The 12,144-nt window shown below is 40.5% G+C and overlaps 1 protein-coding gene and 1 long non-coding RNA gene across 8 annotated transcripts in view; one reads left to right on the top strand and one right to left on the bottom strand.

Annotated features, from left to right (window-relative positions):
* Positions 1-2,682: 2,682 nt before the first annotated feature.
* LOC308583905 lies at positions 2,683-6,004 on the bottom strand. The gene is made up of 3 exons (XR_014006475.1): positions 5,990-6,004; positions 4,921-5,077; positions 2,683-2,914 (listed from the first exon to the last, which is right to left on the bottom strand). It is a non-coding gene; the product is annotated as an uncharacterized lncRNA (long non-coding RNA).
* LOC308583880 (uncharacterized protein C6orf118) overlaps positions 5,031-12,144 on the top strand; it is a 49,896-nt gene continuing 42,782 nt past the window's right edge. For all 7 annotated transcript variants that reach the window (XR_014006472.1, XR_014006473.1, XM_081188258.1 and 4 more), the window contains exons 1-3: positions 5,031-5,143; positions 8,439-9,143; positions 11,723-11,845. Coding sequence is in view for 5 of the 7 variants with exons in the window: in XM_081188258.1 (XP_081044384.1) it covers positions 8,454-9,143; positions 11,723-11,845 (813 nt within the window). In the remaining 2 variants the exon portion in view is untranslated. The remainder of the gene's footprint in view (positions 5,144-8,438; positions 9,144-11,722; positions 11,846-12,144) is intronic.

The following is a 12,144-nucleotide window of genomic DNA, read 5'->3' as shown; positions in this document are numbered from 1 at the left end:
CATGGAACACTGCTCTACTGCAAACATGTTAAACATTTGAAAGGTATAACCAGTGCTATTTTTCTAGAAAAAGAGGTGCCAGAGCTTACCATGGACACCTCCCATGTTCCCTTATGATGGCAATGTGCCCACTTGAGAGGTGCTGGAACTGGGTTCCTGTGCATTCCCTGAAAAAAAGCCCTGGGTGTGACCTATGGTTCTTCTTCATCAGCTACAATATGTGCCCATTTTTACAATGGAAATAACAGAATATGTGCCTCTGATAAGTAGAGATGTAGTTGTCCTGTAAGGTCCTAAGAGGTCTTCCTGTCAACGTTAGTAAGAGTAATGGGCTTAAATTTCAAATTTGGCAACAGAAATCTGCCAGGTATTTAAACTTATATTTTAGCAAGTATTAGAGACAAGTCTCCAAATCCCAACTAATCCACAAAAAACAGGACCTTCCAGACAAAAGTTTTCATGGTACCATCACAGTAAATGAAACTAGGTTTTGTGTTGCTCACTTGTACTGTGTGCGTTCTGTTCTGCCCTTCCATTTGAATTCCCAAACAACAGAGAGCTTTTAAAATACAAAACAAAAAACAAAAACAAAAAACACCCTCCTTAGTATTGTAAGCAGGTTGCCTTCTCAACCAGAGAGTGATTTGGAAACCCTTGCACTTGAATACTGTGAATGAAGGTCTGTACTAACTTGGGCCCCTATTCTACAAATAATTACATTATGTGAAGTCAGTGTATACTTCTTTGCAGAATTGAGTTTCAGACCTAGTGCAAACATTTTAACCTTAATAGGCATGTAGGATGTATAAATAAGCCATTGAGTTTAATCCTCACTCCTCTGACCTCAGCAAGTTCTGTTGTTAACTTGAATGAATTTTGAGCTAGTATATCCTTTTCTTTTCCCTTTATCTTACACTGTTCTCTCAAATCTCCCAGGTGTGTAAGGTCTATGAGTGGCGAGAGAGCAAGATTGCACTTTCCTATGGGCCTGGCTGCCATTTATGTACTGTATGTAACATTTAAATGACTGTACATAAAATGTCCACCATGTATAGGCCTGATCTGCACAAATCACATGCTGTGTGTGATGTGTGTGTGGCGTGTGTGTGACTGTGGAATGGCCATGTCCATGTTGGCCTGCTTACTTTTGTGGCCATGTGCACCACTGCAATGCAACCCTTCTAGGCATGGCCAACAGGAAATGCAGCTCTCAAGAGTCACTGCCCCTGATTTAAGACATGCATGTGAAGAAGCTGTAGGGGACACTTTACTAGTGCTTTTTCTATTGCTGCTTAGATGTATCCTCAACAGTGTGACAATGAAATGGAAGGTACTGTGAGAATATCTTTATGCAGGTTGATATCTGTGAGATGGTCTAATAACCCTGAAAAGAACTGGTGTGCCAAGTTCATTACTTGACAATAGAATCACATGCTATAATGTTCGAAGTACTTTTTTGTTGCTGCTGTTGCTGGTGCAAAACTTTAAATATAGCACAATCATTAAGAGTGAACCCTTGCCGTTATGGAGGACTGTTAGAAGCAGACTTCGTTCTCGTACAGACTGTACTGTCAGTACATTGTTCACAAAGCTTCATTAGCTCAAAAATATTTATCTTTCCCCCCCAATCAAATGGGTATCCAAAAAGATTTGCCTTAACAGCAAATACTGTTACAAGTTTGTATGTAAATGTGCACTATCTGGTCAGAAATATAATTGCAGAAATATGTTTGAGCCTTTGTCTTACACAAAACATTTAGATTTAAATCTGTGTTTTGGCAGGTCTTTTTAAAGACCCAGTTTGTTGAATGGATCCAGTTGACTTCACTGCCCCAAGGGTAAAGGTCTTCTGCTGATTCACTTTAATCATTCTTATAGTTATATATGGGCATTGCTGCCCAGCAGAACCAAGTCCCTGTTAAAGAAAGAACATAACCTAATATGATCAGATTTTGTTCATTTGGACAACTGCATTTATGTGTCTATGTATGTCTTATATATTTTTTCTGATTAATGCAAAGCATTCCTATGCACAGTATGCACGCACACACCCTAGAAAAATGACAGAGTTAGTAATGCAAGAAACAGTTCCAGATATGTGATATTTTAAATTTTTTTAATTGCCAAATATTCAGACTTCGGGCTGGTTCACACTGTAGTGGCAACGGTACATATGGTGCAGCTTGATATCTATACACCCGATGACCATGTTAGGAGTTGTTTGGTTTGTGTGCGCACTACACAAACCATCTGCAAGTGAGGGCAACCTATTTCCATAATGATGACTCACATTTGAAAGGGGGGTTATTGGTTTGTTTTTGTTCATGTCTATTACGTATTTTGTGTTTTTTTTTCCTTTATTTTTAAGTTGTGAACTGCCCTGAGATCTACGGATGAAGAGCAGTATACAAATTTAATAAATTATTATTATTATTATTATGGAAATAGGTTGCACTCACATACGCAGTGATTCCATGGATGGCAGAATCGCAGGCTGCCTGCAGATGATCAGCAGATGCACTTTACTATTGTCTGCCATTGGCACTGAAATTTTTTAACTTATGGTTTAGGTATATATACATATATCTATCCTTTTATGTTCTATCCCTTCCTCCACAGCAACTTTTAGCCAGAATTGAGTTGTATTCCTTTTTACAATATAAAAGAGTCTCAGAAGTTAGGTAGATTGAAGTCATTTAATGTTCTTGGCAGTATTACGTAACTGCTATCTTTTTACAGTGTAAAATTTACATGCTTATATTAAGTACATGCATAGCCTTCCATCTCCTGGGATTTTGTTGCAAGTAGGCGTGTTTTTGGGTCACATGGCATTGTCCCAGTCCAAACTTCAGCCTGCAAGTAGGTGCTTGCTCGTCATTTGTGTCACATTTGGAGCCACCCTGAATCATTTCGCCTAAATAAAAGTTGAAAGAGGCCGCAAGCTGTTAACCTTTTGTGGAAGAAGTTAGAGGGAAAAAGGTTACAGAGGCCACAAATGCAAATGGATGGTGCAGTGGGTGACATAATGGGGCAGGGCTGAGGAGCTGCCCCTCCCCACACCAATGTCACTGCAGCTTACATGGTTGACGCTGGGGGAGCACAGCGGTTGTGCCAATGGAATCGATTGTGAAGCACAAAATTCTGTATTCTCTGGTTTGTGTTAATGGGTCACATGGCACAAGTCACTTGCTCAGTCAGTGCTAAAGCTATATAGAATATGTAAGGCATTTGTTTTCATAAAAAAAGTAGATGACCTGTAAGTCTCCACGTGGTTCTGGCAAGTTTTAAAAGCACTGTGATGCAGCCCCCTTCTTGTGCAATGTGTAAGGCAACTACATTTGTTCTGAGGACAACAGGTCATTCTCCCTAAATTGGCATTAGGAGACACAGAATATAGTTCTAATATAACAACCGATCAAAGGCACACCAGAGTAATTTTCATAGTTTGCTGACCAAAAAACTGTGCTTGATTGTAATATGGGAGTGTATTCCATACATTGGGTACGGGTGGTGCTGTGGGTCAAACCACAGAGCCTAGGGCTTGCCGATCAGAAGGTCACCACAATGGGGTGAGCTCCCGTTGCTCGGTTCCTGCTCCTGCCCACCTAGCAGTTCGAAAGCACGTCAAAGTGCAAGTGGATAAATAGGTACCACTCCGGAGGGAAGGTAAATGGCATTTCTGTGCGCTGCTCTGGTTCGCCAGAAGCGGCTTAGTCATGTTGGCCACATGACCCGGTCAATAAAGCAAGATGAGCTCCGCAACCCCAGAGTCATCCGTGACTGGACCTAATGGTACCTTTACTTTTACCTTTTACTCCATACATTAATAATGTAACTGGTTTGTAGATTTAGATCCATATCCATGTATTTCCAGGTTCTGGTGGGTTGTTCTGGGAAGAAAAAAAACTTCAGAGGCAACACTATCCAATTTTATTATATCTAAGGAGTTCAGGTGGGAAGTTATGTATAATGCTGAGGAAACTTTGTAAAAAATATGCAAGTGCAATAATTTAAATAGGTCTTAACTTTGCATCTATGAATTATAAATACTGTATATGGTATGTAATATTTTCATGTATTCATTTGCAGTCTTTGTATTTAAACAATCTCAGATCTTTACAATTATGTTTGTACAATAGAACATAAATGGTTTATTATGGTCTAGATAAGTTGTAAATAAGTCTGCAAAACCAAACAGCCAGAACATATGCATATCTGGAGTCCTATAGTGAATCCTATTTCTGCTTTAACAGCTGGCTGTAATGCAGCAAGGCATCTTCTGTGGATATGTAATTATACATATAAATATATGTATGATACATTAAATATTTAGAATTGTTCATAATTTTAATTGAATTATACAGACATATACATATATACATGTTGTGAATATTACTGAATACAGAGATTTTTTTAAAAAAAAGCATATTGTGTTCATTTTTATTACAATTTTTGGGGAGAAGTGGGAACAGAAACTTCTGCTCAGTGTGTGTAGTCTCCCTCTCTATGTGTAGGGGGAGCTGCATAAATAGTTCAATAAGGGTGCATAATCGAACTCACTTTTCTTGCTAATTTGAGAGGACTGCTGTATGATGTTAAGCGCACGGAAGCATTTTTGTGTTTTCAAAAAATCCAGCATTAGTTTTGTTCTAATTGTTGATCGTAACAATATAAGCAGCTTGGAAACTCTTCTTACTGCTGCTGTGGCATTATTTGGCTCTTTTGACCACCATCCTGCCTCTCATTCTTCTCTACCTTACTTTGCACCATACCTTAAAGTTACTGTGTTTGATGCACACATATTGTATATTATGAATTCAGAACTTGAAAACACTACCGCAGGCAATCCTATCTTGGAAAGTTTGCTATATTCAACACTTTTCAACCAGCTATCCTTTCAAACAAAGAAGTTGGACTCACCATTAAGAAGTTAAAATATCCTCTGTTGCAAATAAAGATTATCTCGTAGAATATCCAGGAACTGGGATTTTGCTTCTGATCAGGCCTGGTCACGCATGCATTGTTGTTTAACAAGCACAGGCAGTTTAAATAGAACTTGGAATGTTTGACTGGTTTCCTTGGGAACGAACCAGCATAAAAGCAGCAGCAGTTAACGTCTTATACTTTGTGGAGTTTGTAAAATGTAAGTTAGTGCGCAGTTTAAATGCATTTTAGTAATCGGGTTTGTTAGAGTAATTGTTGGGAGTTTCCCCCCCTGTTTTGAACAAGTAAGGAATTGTGTTGAATGAGTAAACAGTAAAAGCAAGATGCCACAAAAAAACAACAACACATATCTTGCTTACTTGAAGCTGGAATTTCTTGAAAGACTGCTACTTGTTAATTTATTTTTCTTCCGTTATATTTAAATTAAAAAAAATAAGTTTCTTGCACTTAGCCATGCTGGTGTATTTATAGGTAATTTCTTCCAAGATGACCCAAGCAATAAAATGTGTAGTGTTTTGCTATGTTTTGAACCTCTGCTGTTTTCTAAGTGATTGAAAAGTGTTTATTGGTAGGAAACTCAGAAATCATGTCGAAGCTCAGAATTCCAACATAAGCTCAGAATTCCAACATCACATGTGGTGGCCACATGGACCAAAAGAGAGCCGGTGGCGCTGTGGTCTAAACCACTGAGCCTCTTGGGCTTGCCAATCGGAAGGTTGACGGTTCAAATTTGTGTGACAGGGTGAGCTCCTGTTGCTCTGTCCTGGCTCCTGCCAACCTAGCAGTTCAAAAGCATACCAATGCGAGTAGCTAAATGCAGTAGGTACCGCTGTGGCGGGAAGGTAAACGGCGTTTCCATGCGCTTTAGTTTCCATCACAGTGCCCCGTTGCGCCAGAAGCGGTTTAGTCATGCTGGCCACATGACCCGTAAAGCTGTCTGTGGACAATCGCCGGCTCCCTCAGCCTGAAGTGAGATGAGCGCTGCATCCCATAGTCACCTTTGACTGGACTTAACCATCCAGAGGTCGTTTTTTAATTTTTTTACCTTTGCACATGGACCACTTCTCAACCAATCCTTGGCCAAGAGGGAAAGGATCATCTATGCAGTGTCTGGAGGCAATGGAGATCATGATCTTTTTTTTTCTTTTCTTTTTTTTTTTTTTTTTATTATTATTTATTATTTTATTATGAAAAAAATACACAGATTACAATATATTACAAATATTACAAATACATCCATACAAAAAAAGAATATCTTCAGATAAAAGCAGAAAATGAAAAAGCAGAATAAAAAAGTAAAAATAAAAGAAAAAACCAAAAGAAGAAAAGAAAAAAAAAAACAAAAATACCAAGAATACAAGTGCTATTGACAGAGCTTCCGTCCAGCTCGGTCTTGGAGTTACCAATTCTTATATTATTACTGCAGTTTTAGTATTACAAATAAACACCGATGATTTCAGTTATCGTCTACTGATAAATTATTTAATCCCTGGGTGTTTTCAAAATAAATTAAAAATTTATTCCAATCGTTTTTAAGTTTGCTCGAGTTGTGTTGTCTTATTTTTTGTGTTAGTCTCGCTAACTCAATGTATTGGTATAGCCTCAATTGCCACTCTCCTATAACAGGTAAGTCAGAGGTTTTCCATTTTTGTGCTATTTGAATCCTCGCCGCAGCCACAGCATATTGAAAAAAAGTTTGGTCTGTTTTCTTTATTTCTTTACCAATCAGCCCTAAAAGAAACAGCTCGGGGATTTTGGGGATATTATACTTCAAGATTTTTTTCAATTCGTCATGAATTTGCGACCAAAATCCTTTTATTACATCACAGGTCCACCAAATGTGAAAGAAGGTCCCGACCTTATCTTTACATCTCCAACAGGTGTTATCGGCTGTTTTATACATTTTTCCTAGCTTTGCTGGGGTCAAGTACCAACGGTAGACCATTTTCTCTAAATTTTCCCGCAGAGCTACGCAAGCTGAAAATTTTACACCTGTCGTCCAAAGCGTTTGCCATTTACTGTAGTCTATGTTGTGACCAATGTCTTTCTCCCATTTTACCATAACCCCTTTCACCCGATCTTCCTTAGTGTCCCATTCCAATAATTTTTTATACATTTTTGATAGGGATTTACTATTACTTTCCAAAATTTCTACCTGAAACCAAGATTTTTTTTCCTTCATGCCCAGTCTCTTATGCTCGCCCCATAAGGCGTGAATCTGGTGAAAGTGGAACCAGTGGAGATCATGATCTAAGCAGAAAAGGAACTTTGGTCTTTCCACTGTGGAACACTTCAAGCCACAACACACAGGATGGGCAGGCAGACCCTGTACCAGACAGTGGGTGCTATTTAGGGATCTAGCAGGCTGACTAAAGGATATGATGGGTACACATTCCCACCCTTCCACTTAGAATAATTAATAATAATTTTATTATTTCTACCGCGCTGATTTGGCTGACTTTAAAGACTTTTAGAAGACATCTGAAGGCAGCCCTGCATCAGGGAAGATTTTAATGTTTGACATTTTATTATGCTTTTATATGTGCTGGAAGCTGTCCAGAGTGGCTGGGGAAACCCAGCCAGATGTGTGGGGTATAAATAATAAAGTTGTTGTTGTTGTCATTTCCATTAAATCCTATAACTTGATCCAGCCTTCATTCCCAAGGTGGATGTTATTTCCCACATAGCACAAGTAGTGATTCTTCATTTTGCCCAAACACCCTACACCTTGAAAAATGTGAGTAGCATAGCTGGCATGTTAGTCTGAAATTTAAGCAAAAGGCATTCATTTGTCTTTGCTATTTTCAAGTAGCCCTTCTTTGAATAATAACAACAATCTAGCTTTACCACCTGAAAGTGCATTTGGATGCATGTCAGCCTACTGGTCCCTAGTAAAATAGCCATCTTAGCAGGGTAGGCTTAAGGACATATACAAAACATCCATGCGGTTCTTATGACATGTATTCACTAAATGCAATAGCTCTCTGCAGATGACAATATAGATAGAATAAACACATGGAAAGTGGGGCAACCATTGGCCATATCTCAAACGCCTATGTTCATACAAAGCTGTATATGGATCCTATGTGTACAACAGACCCTACGGGTACAACTTATATGCAAGCAACCTGTACTCTGCATTTTTGTTTTTATGTACATAGACTCTGTGCACAGGTTTGGCCAGTGAGCGAAAACCTTTCTTCTCACACTCATTCTGACTGCATTTCTGCCTATATAGTCCAGTGTGACAAACAGTCCTCTGGAGAATGAATTGGGGAAGAGAGGTGCAAAATAAAGGGAGCGTTTGTTTTGGCTGGGAACGGTGCTATTTTCCTAAAGAAGGGGCATTATGGTGTGGTGGGGTTAGGTCAACTGCATCCAGATATCCAGTGTGAACCAAAATACTTCTAGAACTCTTGACGGAAGACAAGAGACACCAAGATGAATGTTTCGCTTTCTTTTGCTTGACTTGACCATTCTGTTTGTATGCACAGCGGTGAACATTCCTCATGGCAGGCGAGAACCAAAAAAGCAGCCTCAAGGACCTCTTAGACAGAATGGAAAAGGCCCACAAAGCTGACATTCAGCTTTACACCTCTGGCCACCTGAACCATGACAAGCTTTACAAGCCCCAGCAATGGATCAAGAACAACTTTTGGGAAAGTGCCAAAAAGTCTGCACTAATTCTCACAAAAAGAACCAATTTCACAACACCCAGTGTGGTATCCAGAAAGACACAAGCTACCTTGAGCAGCTCTGTGGACTCAACACCCACACCCACCCGTGCCAAATCTGCTTCTCAGTCATGTTTTCAACCTCGGGCATTCAAGGCCAGCTACAGATCTCCAGTGAGCACCTCCCTCAATTCCACATCTTTCAAACAGCAAAGAAAGAAGGATGCTGAGGAGGCAAAGGAGGAACTGGGCATTTTTCAAGAGCAACTTATTAGGGAAGAGCTGGAGGTTCCAGAGATGAGAACGTTGAAATACAAACCGACAATCAACAGTCGGCTTTGTGCCATGGAGGAGACGAAAGATGAATACCAATTCTTTCCTTCTTACTTGGCTGGTGTGACCAGAACGGACCAGTTTCGCAAGTTCATGCAGTTTCAGAAGGATGTGATCGCAAAGCAAGATTTGCTGAAGAATGACTTTATTGGGAGCGATTCAGCAGAGCACCATGAAAGGACGTTGGCTCAGGTAAGTAAAGGGTAGTGTGGAATGAGAGAGGAACACAGGCTCCCAACACATGTAAAACTCTGGAAAAATGATAAGTGGGGGGGGGGGGGAATCAGTGTTGTGGGTAAGCCATGTATTCATCTTGAGATGATAATTGGTTGTCTATTAGAAGAGTGAACAATATCACTAGGCCTCAGCCAGGTATTCAAGCTCTCGAACCTGTCATCTGTTAGAATGGGTTCAATTAACCAGCAGTGGTTGGTGGAGCAGGGTGGAGTGGGTGGGCCCTGCTCACCCGGCTTCCAAAGGTGTAGGTTGCTGAGGGTAACCAAGAGGACAAAGGTGAAGGACGGACCCCACTGCTGTTTCCACACTACACTGACCCCACCACTTCCTCTACTCTCCCCCTCTTGGTTACTAGCAGTGATCTCCACATTGGGAAGCCAGTCTTGAGCAGTGCCACCAGACCCCATTCTGCACCACCAACCACTACTGCAGCCCCCTGTCCCCACAAATTCTGAATTAACTCTTCCTTTGTAGGAACCCAGTTTAACTAGATTGTCTGGAAATACCAAAACTGTCATGGAATTCTGCTCAATATTGATCCAGAGCAGATTCCAACGTATAGTTAGCAGAGTAAAAACTTAAACATCTTGCAGGTTTCCCCCAAAATAGACCAGAGGCAATTGTATTTCATAGGACTAATTTAGCCAGCTAGCCCTGGTGATCATCTAATGTTTATTGGATGGATTTTCCCCTAAATTGATTTTTGATTTTTGAATTTATTGTTATTCACACTTTTATACTGTATTTTATGCTGTTTTTTGTTGTATCACAATTAAGTGTTTTAAATTTGTTGTTAGCCGCTCTGAGCCCGGTTTTCTGAACCAGGAGGGGCGGGGTATAAATAAATAAATAAATATTATTTATTATTATTACTATCCAGGAGAGCTTTACTGCTGCCAAAGGCAAATGAGCATAATGGTCACAGATCCAATACATTCTGGATCGGCACTGTCCATAAGAAGTCCAATTGCAGCAGACTTGACTTAAACTTACAATAACTTATAATAAGACTAAACCTTAACACTATATACAGAGCACCACACCAGAAGGAGAGATGGAAAGAGAAAGTGAAACCCAGTTTCCTTCTGGCCTTACTATTATAATAATCATGACCTTAACAGAAGAGATAACAGAACCAGTTTAAGCCAGCTGTACTCGGCTTCTCTGAAGGTGTGACCCAAACATCCTGAACCTTTTGCTTGTTTCTTTCACACGGAGAAGCTTCCAGAACCCCTCTTGAATTAATTAGAATAGGAAAGATCTCTACACATCAGATCAATACTTTCTGCACCAAGAAATGTAAACTGACAAAAACTGCCACAGACTGTGGTTTAGGGCTTCAAAGGCCAAAAACAACACTTTAAATTGCGCCGAGAAGCTAATACGTAGCCAACACAACCGGTATAGTATCAATGAATTATGTTCTAATTCCCACAAGCATTCTAGTAGCTGCTTTCTAGCTCTTGTGGCAATCTGTCCTGACTCTCACCCAAAACATGAGGACAGAGTGAAGAGTTCTGGGCCCAGGCAGGAAGTTCAGAACAGAAAAGAAGCAATGAAGATGTCCCAATAAGTTTCCAATCCCCTCCTGCAAAACTTTCAAAGATGAGACATGGTACACTTAGCTGCAAGAGTATCTCACCTTATGAGAAGGCTGAGTTAGTAAACATACACTCCACCTGGGTGGGTGAGTCTGTTCCTACCTACAGAGGTGGAGTCTGGTCCTTGGTGGTGAGGCTCCATCTTCCCCTCCTGTTCAGCCTCTGCTGCCTCTGGCTCAGCCATCCTTGGTGGGTGATCAATACTGTCCTCAGCCCCAGTGAGGCTCTCCACTGAGCAGGAGGGCTAGAAGGGGAAGAACCTCTACCCCCAGATCCCATGATTCACCCCTCCATCTGCTTTCTTCTCCTCAGCCTGAGCCTGCCAGTCCATGCCTGATCCTGACAGGGCCATGGGGCTTATGAACACATTCACTGTCTGCTAACATCTAAGGAGTCAGAATAGGTGGTTGAATGAGATGTTTAGTGTTGTTACTGACATTCCAGCAACTTTGTCCCTCCCTTGACTCCCAAAAAAGTTTGCAAAAATTGAGAAATTATACAAAGAAACAGTTTGCATAATTTAGGTAGCAGAATCCAGCCCTTCTTGGCTTTGAATTTGTATTGCCCAGGGCATGAAGGACTTTATTGGTTGTATTTTTAAAAAAGAAAACAACAACAACAACAACCACCACCACCACCACCACCACCACCATGGAGTATGCACAGCAAGGGAGAAGTTGGGTTCCTGGAAGAAGTAACATGATCTTTGGATACTACAGGATATAAATTGTACAAATGTTCTCTTCAGGAACTTGCTTGCCTTTCTATGAACCAAAACACCATCTGTGATAGGGCTTACAGCTCTTCCCTATTTGGAAGAGAAATTGGTCTGGAAGTGCTTGGGATTTGACTGTCTGAAATTTATATTTGGCCTGCATGCCAAAGGGATCAGATCTGAATAAACCTTGTGAATTTCCTTCTCTTCCTTTCCAGGCGCTTCGGAATATCTGCGACTGCAGCCGGCCTCATTTCAACCGGTTGCAGGCTGTTGGTGACGTTTTTGAAGATATCTGCAACAGTTCTTTGATATTTGGTGACATACTGAAGGAAGTGAAAGTATGTGCTGTTCCTAACATTTAAGAAGGGATATCCCGAGCCCCGGGCGGCTTGCTTTGGCACCTGTGATGCCTTTAACACCTAATTCATTTTCAACTAACAGTTGCTTAGTTAACAACATCATTGTGGCTCTATGTAGCTCACACAACCTCTCAATCACAACACAGGATACAAAGGGACATTTGTACAAAGTTATGCTATGAAGGATGTGCATGTTTTCTCTAGTAAATGTGCTGGAAATTCCCCCCTTCTCTAAAAGAAAAGAAAAAAGAAAAGAAAAGAAAGCCCAATTTTGGACA

The sequence above is a fragment of the Podarcis bocagei genome (genome assembly GCF_964188305.1).
Source record: "Podarcis bocagei genome assembly, chromosome: 3".
NCBI lineage: Eukaryota > Metazoa > Chordata > Lepidosauria > Squamata > Lacertidae > Podarcis > Podarcis bocagei.
The sequence above is the reverse complement of the archived record's forward strand: the minus strand, read 5'-3'. Positions and strand labels throughout refer to the sequence as shown.